At 40.7% G+C, this 15599-nt stretch overlaps 1 protein-coding gene across 2 annotated transcripts in view; it reads right to left on the bottom strand.

The window, feature by feature from the left end:
• VSIG4 (V-set and immunoglobulin domain containing 4) overlaps positions 1 to 15599 on the bottom strand; it is a 127669-nt gene that overhangs the window by 23089 nt on the left and 88981 nt on the right. Inside the window, exon 7 of one of the 2 annotated variants that reach the window (XM_059883538.1) lies at positions 14442 to 14473. In XM_059883538.1, coding sequence (XP_059739521.1) covers positions 14442 to 14473 — 32 coding nt within the window. Of the gene's footprint in view, positions 1 to 13024; positions 14474 to 15599 lie in introns of those variants that run through there. The other variant, XM_059883537.1, reaches the window with a different exon arrangement.

Raw genomic sequence — 15599 nt, 5'->3', positions numbered from 1 at the left:
GGATAGCTCATGGCAGCAAGTACTCTCCAGTATCTCTGCCACCAGTGTCCTGGTCCCTTCAGTGAGCCACAGCTATCCCTACTCCCTAGGAAATCCTTCAAGTTCACCATGTAGGTCTGGCCAAGGATTTTACGAAGTCACTACTTTTCCCCTGGGTTTCAGTACACATGAGACATTGTGTGCACTCTCTGAGAGTGGAGTTTCTACTTGCCCAGTCCTGTTGAATTCCTGCTACCAAGCTTCACTGACCTTCAAAACCAAATGCTCTGGAAGCCCTTCCTCTTGATTTCAGACTCCCAGGTTGGGAAGCCTGATGTGGGGCTTAGAACTAATTCCTGTGGGAGAACTTCTGCAATAAGGTTCTTTTCCAGGTTGTGGGTCACCCACCCGGTGGGTATAAGATTTGACTGTTTCACAAATGAACCTCTCCTACCATCTCATTGTGGCTTCTTCTTTGTCTCTGAAAGAAGAATATCATTTTTGGTAGGTTCAAATATTTTTTGCTGAAGGTTGTTTTGCAGGTAGTTGTGATTTTGATGTTTTTGTGAGATAACGTGAGCTCAGGTTTTTCTACTCTACCATCTTGTCCTCAGACCTGGTGTCCCAAACTAGAACAGCACCATCCTGTTGATCATGGGTCTTCATGGGGTGCAGCCAAGACTGATCTTGATACCAAGGTCACAGTCTTGGAGAGGCATCCATCCTCAGGTCCAAGCCATAGCAGCCCCAGCAGATCTTCTATATATTCTATATATTTAACAAACACTTGTTTTTCCCTTTCTGTGAAATATCTATTCAAACCCTTTGTTGATATTTCCATTTGGATTTCTCTTTTTTTAAATCACATTTAAGGTTTATATATAAAACACCACTGAATAAATACTTAATGTGTTAGCATTTTGAATGTTAAGAGGCAAGTGAACTTTTCTTAGCATCTGTTGATTCTTTTTTTCAACTATTTCAGCTACTTTTTGAGAGCCTGTTATCTTTCAGTCTCTAGAATATATAATGTTGAACAAAAGAGGACATGGGAGCCTGGTCTTCTGTAGTCCATGGAGTTGCAAAGAGTTGAACAGGACTTAGTGACTGAACGGCAACAACAAAAGAGATAATTCCTGCCCCCATGAAAATTATGATTAGTTAAATGGGATAGATAAATATTAATTAAATGACCATACATGCACTCATGGTAAGTTGCTTCAGCTGTGTCCGACTTTTTGCAACCCCATGGATCATAGTCTGCCAGGCTCCTCTGTCGATGTGCTTGTGTGCTTAGTTACTCAGTCATGTCTGACTCTTTGAGATCCCATGGACTGTAGTTCACCAGGCTCCTCTGTCCATGGGGATTCTCCAGGCAAGAATACTGGAGTGGGTTGCCATTCCCTTCTCCAGGGGATCTTCACAACCCAGGGATCAAACCCAGGTCTCCTGCATTGCAGGCCGATTCTTTACCATCTGAGCCATGAGGGAAGCTCTGTCTATATATATATTGTTGCTGTTCCCTAAGTCATTGTCTGACTCTTTGCAACCCCATGGACTGCAGCATGCCAGACTTCCCTGTCCTTCACCATCTCCCAGAGTTTGCTCAAATTCATGTCCATTGAGTCAGTGATGCCATCCATCTGTCGTCCCCTTCTCCTCCTGCTTTCAATGTTTCCCAGCATCAGGGTCTTTTCCAATGAGTCAGCTCTTAGCATCAGTTGGCCAAAGTATTGGAGCTTCAGCTTCAGCATCTGTCCTTTCAATAAATATTTAGGGTTGATTTCCTTTAGGATTGACTGGTTTGATTTCTTTGCTTTCCAAGGGACTCTCAAAAGTCTTCTCCATCACAATTCAAAAGTATCAGTTCTTTGGCACTCAGCCTTCTTTATGGTCCAACTCTCATGTCCATACATGACTACTGGAAAAATCATATCTTGACTATATGGACCTTTATATAAATAGTTACAAATAATTATAAGTTCTATGAAAGAAAAGTACCTTGACTAAAAGGATTGAGGAATCCAAGCTGGTGGGCCACTGGATAGGCTGCAATAGAGAAATGATGAGTAGTAGTGCTCCCATTCAAGCAGCCAGGACCAATTGGAAAGGATCTCTCATCCCCTAAAGGCTATTCAGTCTGCTTGAAAAGTATTGCTTTTTGAAATATAGTTAACTATAAAAGCACTGCTGCTGCTGCTAAGTCGTGTCAATTATGTCTGACTCTGTGCGACCCCATGGACTGCAGCCCACCAGGCTCCTCTGTTCATGGGATTCTCCAGGCAAGAACACTGGAGTGGGTTGCCATTGCCTTCTCCGATAAAAGCCCTGGCTGAATAGATAATCTAGCACTTAATTATTAATCTTTGGTCAAAAATGAGGCAAAGACTATCCTCTGTATCCCCAGGACAAGTCCACTACCAAAATCCTTCTAGGAAAACCAGCAGAAATAGATGATAGGTAGATCAAGTATTTTCTGAAGAAACTAGGGAAACTATGAATTCCTACTTGTGGGAATCCAGTAGGACTGTGCACTCCATTATAGCATTATCAACATGAGCAAGACCAATAACAGTAGCAACATCAAAACTCAGAGCAATAGCAAGAATATCCAGATCCATGAAAACAAGTGCAACAATATAAACAAGAACAACATTAATCACATCAACAGGCAGTGTAAGGACAGAGAATAATAAGAACACCTCAGACTTTTTTGTACTTATTCTTTCAAGAAGACAGTAAGATCACGCTTAAGGATGCTTGCCTCTTCTGTATGCTCTGCAGTAAGAAACCACCTTCAGCCTCAAGAAACATGGAATGGAGGACTAAGTGTGGCCCCAGAGTGTGATCCATCAAACTCCAATGATCCATTTGAGGGACACCATCAACTCTGAGAAAAACCACAATCCTGAACAAGAAATACTCCTAACAGTTATATGAGCAAGTCCAAAAAGTTTGGAAAAGTAGTCCATTTTATCTGACCTATGTGCCCACATTTCCACCCTTTTGGTTTACTGAGAAACCCATCTAGGCTTGGGACCTAGGAAAGTCTTCCTAACACACAAAACAGTTTGTGTTATGGTAGGTGGCAGTGGACTAAATAGTTCTTATTTATGAAGTTTTATAACAAAATAGAATGATCTTTAGTTGAATTAACTCATGCCTTTAAAAGCCAAAAGCTTAAGAAGCTGATGAATGTAAGACTTCAAATTCTCCAGGACTTATGGCTCTCTGGCTGATGAAAGTTATATGATATGGCTTGAAGTTAGTCTGTGATCAGGGCTTGGCTATAGTGAGCTTGGAGGTTAGGGATGCTCCAGGGGAATGTTTAAACCAGTAGCTACTTCAGGGAAATATTGGGGCCTCAACTGTCTCAGTTTGTCAGTGTACCTCTCAGAGCATGGTGCCCATAAGGGAAAACATTCAGTGGTCTGAGGAGTGTTAAGTAGAACAAGACTGCCACCTCCCTTGTTCTGGACACTGTATTTTTGTAAATACAGCCAAAGCAGCTTTAGTTTTTGGCCACCACATTTCACAATTGATGCACACTGAGCTCACTGTCCACTGAAATCTCAAAGCTGTATTACACATGCTGTTTCTAAACCACGTCTCCTCAGTGGCCCTTAGTGGATAGTGCCAGTAGCACATCAACACATTCATTTGTTTTTATCTCCTCTTTCTCTAGCCTCTATGGAGACAATTCCCCTCAACCTCCTCCCTGTTGTCACAACACAACAGAAACTTCAGCCAAATTACACATAATTGAATAGGTTACGGTTTTCTATATACCAAATTCCATTTCTGCTGCATCTTCCTCATCACTAGACTTGGAACACAACCTGTTCTCTTGATTGAGACTTGGGACATGTTCAGTTTACTTTCATACCAGTAGTTTGTGTCCAAATTATTTTTTAGGCTCAATTCTTTCTGCAAAAGGCTAAGCTCATATGTTTCTTGCTGATTATATTTGGTTCATTTTCCAAACAGAATCAAATTTGGTCTAATCTGGCCTCTATATGAACAAGTAGAGGATGTGGAGTTGGAAGGAGGATGTGATCTTTGTGAGATATGGCACAGCTTCAGGATGACTGTCCAAAATTCAACTACTCCAGATTTAAAAATAATCAGCTCTTACATATCATTTCATTTAGTCATTATAAGAGTCCAGGAAGATACATGTTGCCACCTGTTTATTGATGAAAAAGCCAAGGTTTAGAGAGATTAAAAGTTGTGTTTAAGAGTTACATAACTAGTTATGAGCAGAGCTGAACACAGAAACTCTCTTAACTAAAAATGCAGGGATCTTCTACCTTTCCATTTGGCTTTATCTAAAAGCTGATGGTATCTCCAACCTATGCTACTCTTGCCATGACTATCCTGTATCTGACTATTTCTGGGGACCTCACAGATGGGGACAAAATATGCCAGTGACAAAATCGCTTGGTACCTTGACCAGACTTGAAGTAGAAAATACAGGAAACTGGATTCATTGCTTGGGTGATGCTGCTGATGAGGTGACCTGGTCATAGTGGTTAAAAGAGGAAGTGGCAGACTACTAAGAAGAACTTCCTTTTCCAGGGACTCATAATGTCATGAGGAAGGCATCAGTGGACAGTGGACACAAAAAATAAAATAAAATCAGTCTCTGCAGATTAGTTTTCTAGGGTTGCCGTAATAACACAGACTGGGTGACTGAAAAAAAAAAAGTTTTTTTCTTACAACTCAGAAAGCTAGAACTTTAAGATGTCAGCAGATTTGTTTTTTCCTGAGGCCTCTCTCTTGGCTTAGAGGTGGCTACCTTCTCACTGTCCTCACATGGTCTTTACTCCACATGTACACATTCCTGGTGTCTCTTTTAGTGTCTAAATTTCCTCTTCTTATAAGGACACCAGTCAGGTTGTATTAGGGCCCATATTAATGACCAAATTTTAAGTTAATTGCCTCATTAAAAGCCTTATATGCAAATACAATTATCACATTCTGAGATGGTGTGAGTTCAACATATGAATTTTTGAAGGACACAACTCAGCCCTTGACATTATACTCTGTTTTTCAGAGCTTGGACTGAATCTAGTTCTCCTTTTAGTTTTCAATAAATAGAGAACAGCTACATAAAGTGACACATAAATAGGATATTCTTGAGAAGAAGGATGTGTGGTGAGAGGAGTCGAGATATTGATTGTCATTTAATATCTGTATCTATTACCCCAGGTTCCAAATATTTCACTCCAGGCCTAGAATTTCAAGGTTTCTTGGCAATCCCTCATTGTTCTCTTGCTGGCACAATCTTATTTTCCTTGCTGAACTCTTTTCCCTTTTTTGGCTAATATTTGATCCTTTGAGAAAGTTTGGGCTCTTGGCTTTCTGGAAATAAGTATACAAAATTAAAATTTGGTCTATATTTATAGACCTTTGATCCACAAATGGACATTCTATCTTTAGGCAGTGATAATCATAAATGTGGTAGACATAGATTTCAGATTTTCCAGCATAGTTTAAGATCTAAAACTCTGGTCTTATTGCTCTCATAATTACATGTTCATTTGTTAGACTGTTTGAATCTGCATTCAGAAAATATACTTCAAAGAGTTGCTAAATAAATTTTTGTATTCCCTTCAATAAGTTTCCATTATTTGGGGAGCAGATTCTAAACTCAGCATAACATTCTAGGTCCCCAGTGATGTGGAACTGCACATCTATTCAGTTTCATCTCCTGCCATTCCTCAACATAAATTCTGTCATAAAACCACACAGAATTTTAATCACTCCAAATTACCTGTTTTATATATATGTCTGCACATGTATTTTAGGATGATTTTCTAGAATGCCTATGATGCCCTTCTTTCTACCACTATCTATAAACTTCCTGCTATCATCTTATTTATCTTTCTAGTCTCATTTAAATTATTTTCTGTGAAACTGCTTCTGCCCTCCTCAGAAAGTTTATCACTCATGTTTTGCCATTGTAGTTTATACATACTAAATTACTTATTATATCATATATACTATAGTATAGCTCATACATATTATATTACATGTAAAAACTATGCTATATATCGTAGTGATGAGCACTTTGGTCTAATTGAGTCAGTTTATTTGGCTATCTTTCTCACTAGACAGGTACCTGACTCAGAGTAAGTACTCATGTGTTTGTTAAATTAGTGAATAAAAAAATATGAAAAGGACATTGCCAAGGATGTGTGTCTCTGCTTTCCCACCCTCCAACATGATCAATATGATTTTTGTGATTAAGATAGTGATATGGAAGTGAGGTAGAACTAGGAATAGCTAAACTTAGGCTTTTAACCTGTTTACCAGTTATGGGATCTGCTCTGATCTAAGTGTTGGGCCCTAAGAAGACCAATCCAAGTTGTCAGATTAACCTAAACTCCAAAAGGTTGAGAAGAAAGCAGGATGGCCTGACAGATATGTTCCCTGACAGACCAGGTGTCATGCTGAGGGGTTCAGAAAACCTGATTCCTCCTACCTCCATCTCCTGAGGCCCCCAACCCAGGGTCCTTAAAACTCTGAGAAACCAGAATATTGCCACAGTAGTGGGGAAATATTAGCATGGAAATTGCCACACATAGGCTTTGGGGAGGTTAGGGTGGAGGAAGAATGGTACAGAGGGACTGATGCAAAAGCCAACTGCCATTCTTGAGCAACTGAGGAGGTATGGGTTAGAAGTCCAGACTGTTGTTTCTGGGACTTCCTTTTCACAATGACTCTGCAATGAGTAACCGCTGGGGAGGCAGTTACAGAGGCCACCTCAGGCAAAGCCTGGACTAGGGGTGGTGACTGATAAGCCACCCACTTTTGAGTTCCCACCCCATCCTACTTTCCTCTTTCACACCTATTATTACATCAGATCTGACAAAAGTCCTGCAATGTATGCAAGGCAAAGATTATGACCTTTGTTTTACATTTGAGGATGTTGCCATTGGTGTTTATATATACTGTATTACTTATTATATTATACATACTCTAATATAGCTTATACATATTGAATTAATGAGGACCAGAGAAGTGGTCCATTAAGTAGCCTCTTTCCCTATTAAACTGCTAAACTACACTCACCTAGGAGAAGGTGATGGCACCCCACTCCAGTACTCTTGCCTGGAAAATCCCATGGATGGAGGAGCCTGGTGGGCTACAGTCCATGGGGTCACGAGGAGTCAGACACAACTGAGCGACTTCCCTTTCACTTTTCACTTTCATGCATTGGAGAAGGAAATGGCAACCCACTCCAGTGTTCTTGCCTGGAGAATCCCAGGGATGGGGGAGCCTGGTGGGTTGCCATCTATGGGGTCACACAGAGTCAGACACGACTGAAGTGACTTAGCAAGCAAGCACACTCACCTAATGGTTCCTCCATCCAAGACCTTGAGCTCTGCTCTTGCTGGAGCCTTTTGTCTATCCAACTTAATAGCTCTTTGGAATTTCCTACCTTCAAAATCTCCAATTCAGCATAACCATAACACTAACACCAGTAATGTCAACTTCTTTCATCTTGACTTATGTTGTGTCAGGGACAACAGCCATTTATTCACCAAGTATTATTTGATATCTCCTACCATATGCCAGAAAACACCCTCTTCCAACAACACAAGAGATGGCTCTATACATGGATGTCACCAGATGGTCAATAGCAAAATCAGATTGATTATATTCTTTGCAGACAAAGATGGAGAAGTTCTATATGGTCAGCAAAAACGACAAGGAGCTGGCTGTGGCTCAGATCATGAACTCCTTATTGCCAAATTCAGACATAAATTGAAGAAAGTAGAGAAAATCACTAGGCCATTTAGGTATGACCTAAATCAAATTCCTTACAATTATACAGTGGAAGTGACAAATACATCCAAGGGATTAAATATGATAGAGTGCCTGAAGAACTATGGACAGAGATTTGTAACATTGTGCAGGAAGCAGTGATCAAAACCATCCCCAAGAAGAAGAAATGCAAAATGACAAAATCGTTGTCTGAGAAAGCTTTACAAGTAGCTGAGGAAAGAAGAGAAATGAAAGACAAAGGAGAAAAGGAAAGATATATCCATCTGAATGCAGAGTTTCAAAGAAGAGCAAGGAGAGATAAGGAAGCCCTCCTAAGTGATCAGTGCAAAGAAATAGAGGAAAACATTAGGATGAGAAAGACTAGAGATCTCCTCAAGAAAATTAGAGATACCAAGAGAATAATTCATGCCATGATGGGCACAATGAAGGGCAGAAATAATATGGACCTAACATAAGCAGAAGATTATAAGAAGGGGTGGCAAGAATAAACAGAAAAACTATACAAAAAAGATCTTAAATACCCAGATAACCATGACATACTTAGAGCCAGACATCCTGGAGTGTGAATTCAAGTGGGCCTTAGAAAGTATCACTATGAACAAAGCTACTGGAGGTGATGGAACTCCAGTTGAGCTATTTCCAATCCTAAAAGATGAGGCTGTTAAAGTGCTTCACTCAATATGCCAGGAAATTTGGAAAACTCAGCAGTGGCCACAAGACTGGAAATAGTCAGTTTTCTTACAGTTGCCCTCATTTCACATACTAGCAAGATAATGCTTAAAATCCTCCAAGTTAGCCTTCAAAAGTATGTGAACCAAGAACTTCCAGATATTCAAGCTGGACTCAGAAAAGGCAGAGGAACCAGAGATCAAATTGCCAACGTATACTGGATCATAGAAAAAGCAAGAGAATTCCAGAAAAACATCTACTTCTTCATTGACTACATTAAAGCCTTTGACTGTGTGGATCACAACAAACTGTTGAAAATTCTTCAAGAGATGGGAATACCAGACCACCTTACCTGCTTCCTGAGAAAAATGTATGCATGTCAAGAAGTAACAGTTAGAACCGGACATGGAGCAATGGACTGGTTCCAAACTGGGAAAGGAGCACATCAAGGCTGTATATTGTCACCCTGCTTATTTAACTTATTATATGCAGAGTACATTATGTAAAATGCTGGGAAGGATAAAGCACAAGCTGGAGTCAAGACTGCCGGGAGAAATTTCAATAACCTCAGGTATGCAGACAACACCACCCTTATAGCAGAAAGTGAGGAGGAACTAAAGAGCTTCTTGGTTAAAGTGAAAGAAGAGACTGAAAACGCTGTCTTAAAGTTCAACATTCAAAAAACTAAGATAATGGCTTCCAGTCTCATCACTTCATGGCAAATAGACGGGGAAACAATGGAAACAGAGACATACTTTATTTTCTTGGGCTCCAAAATCACTGAAGAAGGTGACTGCAGTCATGAAATTAAAAGATGCTTGCTCCTTTAAGAAAAGCTTTGACCAACCTTGGAGAAGGCAATCCCACCCCAGTCCAGTACTCTTGCCTGGAAAATCCCATGGATGGAGGAGCCTGGTAGACTGCAGTCCATGGGGTTGCTAGGAGTCGGACACGACTGAAGAAACTTAGCAGTAGCATGACCAACCAGGATATTAAAAAGCAGAGACATAACTTAACTGACAAAGGTCCGTCTAGTCAAAGCTATGATTTTTCCAGTAGTCAAGTATGGATGTGAGAGTTGGACCATAAAGAAAGTTGAACGCCAAAGAATTTATGCTTTTGAACTGTGGTGTTGGAGAAGACTCTTGAGAGTCCCTTGGACTGCAAGGAGATCCAACCAGTCCATCCTAAAGGAAATCAGTCCTGAATATTCATTGGAAAGACTGGTGCTGAAGCTGAAGCTCCAATACTTTGGCCACCTGATGTGAAGAATGGACTCATTTGAAAAGACCCTGGTGCTGGGAAAGATTGAAGGCAGGAGAAGGGAACGACAGAGGACGAGATGGTTGGATGGCATCACTCATGCGAAGGACATGAGTTTGAGCAAGCTTCGGGAGTTGGTGATAGACAGGGAAGCCTGACGTTCTTCAGTCTATGGAGTCACAAAGTGTCGGGCACAACTGAGTGACTGAGCTGACTGACATATGCCAGGACTTTCCTGGTGGCTCAGTCAGTAAAGAATCTGCCTGCAATGCTAGAGACCTGGGTTTGATCCCTATGTTGGGAAGATCCTCTGCAAAGGGGTATGGCAAACCACTCCAGTATTGTTGCCTGGAGAATCCTCATGGACAAAGGAGCCTGGTAACATGCAGTCTATGTGGTCACAAATAGTTGGACACAACTGTGTGACTAAGCACACACGCCATATGCCAGGTACTAAGCACTAGTTAATATATTAGTGAATAAAACACAGTTTCCTTTTTATCACAGAGCTTACAATCACAAAATGCAGTATCCCAAACCAGGGAGGTTATCAACAGTAAGCATGTAAATTGACCAAATATTAAATTATTCCAAATCAGTCACCTAGAGCCAGACATACTGGAGTGTGAAGTCAAGGGGACCTTAGGAAGCATTACTATGAACAAAGCTAGTAGGGGTAATTGAAATCCAGCTGAACTATTTCAAATGCTAAAGATGATGCTGTTAAAGTGCTGCACTCAATATGCCAGCAAATTTGGAAAACAGTGGCCACAGGACTGGAAAAGTCAATTTTCATTTTAATCTCAAAGAAGGGCAATGCCAAAGAATGTTCAAACTACCACACAATTGCACTCATTTCACATGCTAACAAAGTAATGCTTAAAATCCTCCAAGCTAGGCTTCAACACTGTGTGAACCAAGAAATTTCAGATGCACAAGCTGAATTTACAAAAGACAGGGAAACCAGAGATCAAATTTCCAACATCTGTTGGATCATAGAAAAAGCAAGAGAATTCCAGAAAAACATCTACTTCTGCTTCATTGACTATGCTAAAGCCTTTGACTGTGTGGTTCACAACAAACAGTTGAAAATTCTTCAAAAGGTGGGAATCCCAGACTACCTCACCTGCCTCCTGTGAAACCTATATTCAAGTCAAGAAGCAACAGTTAGAGCTGGATATGAAACAATGGACTGGTTCCAAATTTGGAAAGGGATACGTCAAGGCTGTATATTGTCACCCTGCTTATTTAACTTATATGCAGAGTACATCATGCAAAGTGTTGGGCTGGATGAAGCACAGGCTGGAATCAAGATTGCTGGAAGAAATATCAATAACCGCAGATATGCAGATGACCCTACCCTTATGGTAGAAAGTGAAGAGGAACCAAAAAGCCTTTTGATGAAGGTGAAAGAGGAGAGTGGAAAAAGGTGGCTTAAGACTCAACATTCAAAAAACGAATATCATGGCTTCCAGTCCCATCACTTCGTGGAAAATAGATGGGAAACAATGAAAACAGTGAGAGACTTTATTTTGGGGGATCCAAAATCACTGCAGATGGTGATTGCAATCAGGAAATTAAAAGACACTTGCTTCTTGGAAGAAAAGCTATGACAAACATAGACAGTGTATTGAAAAGCAAAGAAATTACTTTGCCTACAAAGGTCCATATAGTCAAAACTATGGTTTTTCCAATAGTCATATATGGATATAAGAGCTGGACCATAAATAAAGTTGAGCACTGAAGAATTGGTGTCTTCAAACTGTGATGCTGATGAAGAGTCTTAAGAGTCTCTTGGACAGCAAGAGTTCAAACTAGTCAATCCGAAAGGCAATCAACTCTAAATATTCATTGGAAGAACTGATGCTGGAGCTGAAGTTCCAATATTTTTTCCACCTCATGTGAAGAGCCCACCCTGATGCTGGGAAAGATTGAAGGCATAAGAAGATGGGGATGACAGAAGATGATATAGTTGGATGGCATCACCCACTCAATGGACATGAATTTGAGCAAACTCAGGGAGATGGTGGTAGAGAGAGAAGGCTGGCATGCTGCAGTCCATGGTGTTGCAAAGAGCTGGACATGAATGAGCAACTGAATAACAACAGCAACAGCAACAACTGTGAAGGAAGGGCTTTCTAAATGGTTCTAGTGGTAAAGAACACTCCTGTCAATGCAGGAGAGACAGGAGATGCCAGTTTGATCCCTGAGTGGGGAAGATCTCCTGGAGAAGGGCATGGCAAGGCACTCCAGTATTCCTGCCTGGAGAATCAAATGGAAAGAGGAACCAGGCAGGCTACAGTCCATAGTGTCAGAAAAAATCAGACAGGAGTGAAGCAATTTAGCATGCATGCAGACACTATGAAGGAAATCAGTAGGATTTTTAAGGTGTGAGAGCAAAAGCATAAGAACAGTTACTTTAGCTTGGATTGGAAGGGAGAACATTCCATGAAGAGGCTATTTCAAGTTAAGACCTTAGAGCCAGAGGTGTATATAGTCCATCTGACTAGGGTTAATAGCCATCTGGAGGCAAAATAATATGCAGGAATGACACTGGATGCAACCCGAGGAATCCCTTTTAAGTGGCACAGAAAGGAACTGGCATTTGCTAAGTGTCTATTATGTGCCAGGCAGGAGCTAATCTCTTTCCCATATGATTTTTTAAAAAATTTTGTTCAGTCTCAGTATTCTCATCTGTATAAAAAGGAAGTGAAGATATTTGTCCTCTAAAGGCTCTTAAAGATTGGAGATATTAACTAGTCCATGATGCCATCTTTTTGTTAGAAAGTGAAGCCTGTGGATATGGATCACTTTTGCCTCAGCTTGTCCGATGGATAAGTACATCATTCTTTAACTCTAGGTCTGATCAACTTGGGCTGAGACAGTCTTATATAAACTAAAATCTAAAAGGGCACTTCAGACTCTTGACACTGCCCAGGAAGAATATGTGCATGGGGGAACTCCAACTTGGATGCAGAGGGAGGAAGTCATCTGTGAGCCCATTTACAGTATGGTTTTACCTTTGGATGATAGCAAAGCTTTTTGTAGCGTCAGATGTTTCCAGGAAGAGAAAAAACTGCAGTTCAATGTTTTGTGTAGATAAAACTTATTCTGGTTGCGGCAGACTTATTGGAAGAAGGTTAGGTATTAAGTCCAAAATCTTAATGCTTTCATGAAAAGAGATCTGATGAAAATTTCAAATCTATTTTCATTTCTTTTCTATAGCTCTCTTTTCTTCTTTCTCCTCCTCTGCTTTTGCCTCCTCCTCCTCCTCCCCCTCATCCTTCTTCTTCTCCTCCTTCCCTCCTACCCCTCCCCCTCCCCCTCTTCTTCTGTCTGGAAGTCAAATACCCAATTATAACCTCAGTCTCCATTTTACATTAGCACTGGTCCTAATATCTGTCCCAACTCCCAGCTTGAGGGAGAGGATAGAAGAAGATAAAGGAGAAGAGAGAAGAAAAAAGGAAAAAGAAAAAAGGATGAGAAGATGGGAGAGGAATGAGTAGAAATAAAAAAAAAGTAGAGGAGTGCAGGGGAAAGAAGGAGAGGATAACTTCTTCTCTTTGACTAGTATGTCCACCAATTCTGTCTCATCATGAGAATAACTTCAATGAAGCCTAGGGTTTTCCCCATGAAATAGTATTTCATCTTAATAACAATGGGCTTCCCTGGTGGTAAAGAATCTGCCTGCAATACAGGAGACTTGCAGGAGACATAGGTTCATTCCCTGGATCGGGAAGATCCCCTGAAGAAGGAAATGGCAATGCACTCCAGTATTCTTGCCTGGAAAATCCCACAAATACAGGAGACTTCCAGGCTACAGTCCATGGGTCCATGCATTGCAAAAGAGTCAGACATGACTGAGTGACTGAGCAACAAACTTGATAACAATGCAACACTTTGGTTACAAATTTCTCAAATCAATAACCTCAACAGAAATAAAGTACATCTGAAAATTATTTCTTCCAGAGTCCCTTGAACTCACTCCAATTTCTATCATAGGAGAGGGTGTATCTCTTTGTGCATAGGAATATGGGCAAAGTGAGATCCTTTTCCTCTTTCCCTCTGCCCAAAGGGAAAATCTCTGCTCCTCTGAGATTTTGCCCAGTAAAATCAGCATGTAATAGATCACAGTAAAATCAGCATGTAATAGATTACATGGAAAAGTCTTTAAGGGGAGAGAGGCCCTCACTAATCCATGTAGGAAAGAACAGTGCCTAACAGAAATCAGAAACCTAACTAAGGTGGAATCTTAAGAAGTCTGAAAAGTGAAAGTTGTTCAGTCGTGTCCTACACTTTGTGACCCCATGGACCCCATTCAGTCCATGGAATTCTCCATACCAGAATGCTAGAGTGGGTATCCTTTCCCTTCTCCATGGGATCTTCCCAACCCTGGGATCAAACCCAGGTCTCCTTCATTGCAGGTGGATTCTTTACCAGCTGAGCTACAAGAGAAGCCCAAAAACTGCTGGAGTGGTTAGCCTATCCCTTTTCCAGCAAATCTTCCCAACTCAGGAATTGAACAGGGGTCTCCTGCATTACAGGTGGATTCTTTACAAACTGAGCTATCAGGGAAGCCCTAAGAGGTCTGATGGGATATTAAAAAGAGGATCAGGGTTACTCATTTCTTTTCTCTGTCCCTTAGACATTACTATGGATAAAATGACCACTTTCAGCTCTTGATTCTGTTTTTTTTTTTTTTTTTCCCCCAGTGTTCATACAGAATTTCCACTTACCCCTCTGGGTTATTTCTGCAGATGAGTTAATCCTGTTGACGATGGAAAAAATCAGCTATTTGGGGATTATATTTGCTCTAGAATTAAAAAATATAACAAACAAGCAAACACAAACCCCTTGTTAATACATCCATTCTCTGTGAGTTTGGTTTGCATGAGATAGTTACAGACTATAGTCAGATCAACTCCAGATGTTTTCTCGAAAATGGTGTTTAGAGGTCAGGCAAAACTGAACCTTGTGCCCCAAGATGAGAGATCTCTGCTTGAGAAGTGTATGTGGCTGTTCTCTTGCTCTCTGTACATCCCCAGCTTGACCACTGCCTGCTTTACCTACACCCTACTCATATGATTGACCTTCCTATATACTTGCCCCAGGTCCAAGCTAGTGATTATTCTTATCAAAGGGGCAGTGAGGGATGTGCCCCTATTCTAGTTTCCCTGGTAAATGATGAGCGAACCCGACATAAATTCCCCCTATAACTGGCCATCTCTCCTCCCCACTAGGAGTGAGCCTGAGACTCTGACCTGCCTACCTTCCACTCCATATGGTGGGGTGCTGCTCCACCACCTTACTTCAGACATGTAAGATCCTTCATCTATTAAGCCATTAATGTCTCTGTCGTTGACTCTGGGCTCTTTCTTTCGTCTTGAAACTGAACAAGCACAGAGGCTTGTAGGCCTGTGGAGTGTAATCTAACAAGAAGAAAGACCTTATCCTTGCAGAGCATTTTTACCTCATTCTATAATGTCAAGAAACCAATTTATTTATTTTGAAGATAAGGAAAATGGAGCCCAGAGAGGGTAAGAATCTTGCCCAAGTGGGTCAATGACACAGCCAGGATCTAGGTTTAGGTCATAACCTTGTTCTACATAGGCTCTTGTCCTATTACAGTCTATGTCTGCATTCTGTAATCTCTCTCTTACCCTGTAAATAAGAATCAGGAGTTCTGTGAAATCTCAGAAAAGTAATCATTGAGTCAATTGAACCTAGTTACTTTTCTATTAAGTGGCCAAGAGAGAGAAATCTATTTATAGATTTTCTCCTTTTATCTTTATATGATAGATCTTTTCCTTCTCCTCTCCACTACGGTTTCCTTTTCTTTTGGATTTTAATTTCCTTATCTTCCTTACTTAAGGTGACAGAAATGTAACCCTGAT

This window comes from Bos taurus, chromosome X (genome assembly GCF_002263795.3).
Source record: "Bos taurus isolate L1 Dominette 01449 registration number 42190680 breed Hereford chromosome X, ARS-UCD2.0, whole genome shotgun sequence".
Classification (NCBI taxonomy): domain Eukaryota; kingdom Metazoa; phylum Chordata; class Mammalia; order Artiodactyla; family Bovidae; genus Bos; species Bos taurus.
This window is presented reverse-complemented; position numbering and strand designations above follow the sequence as displayed.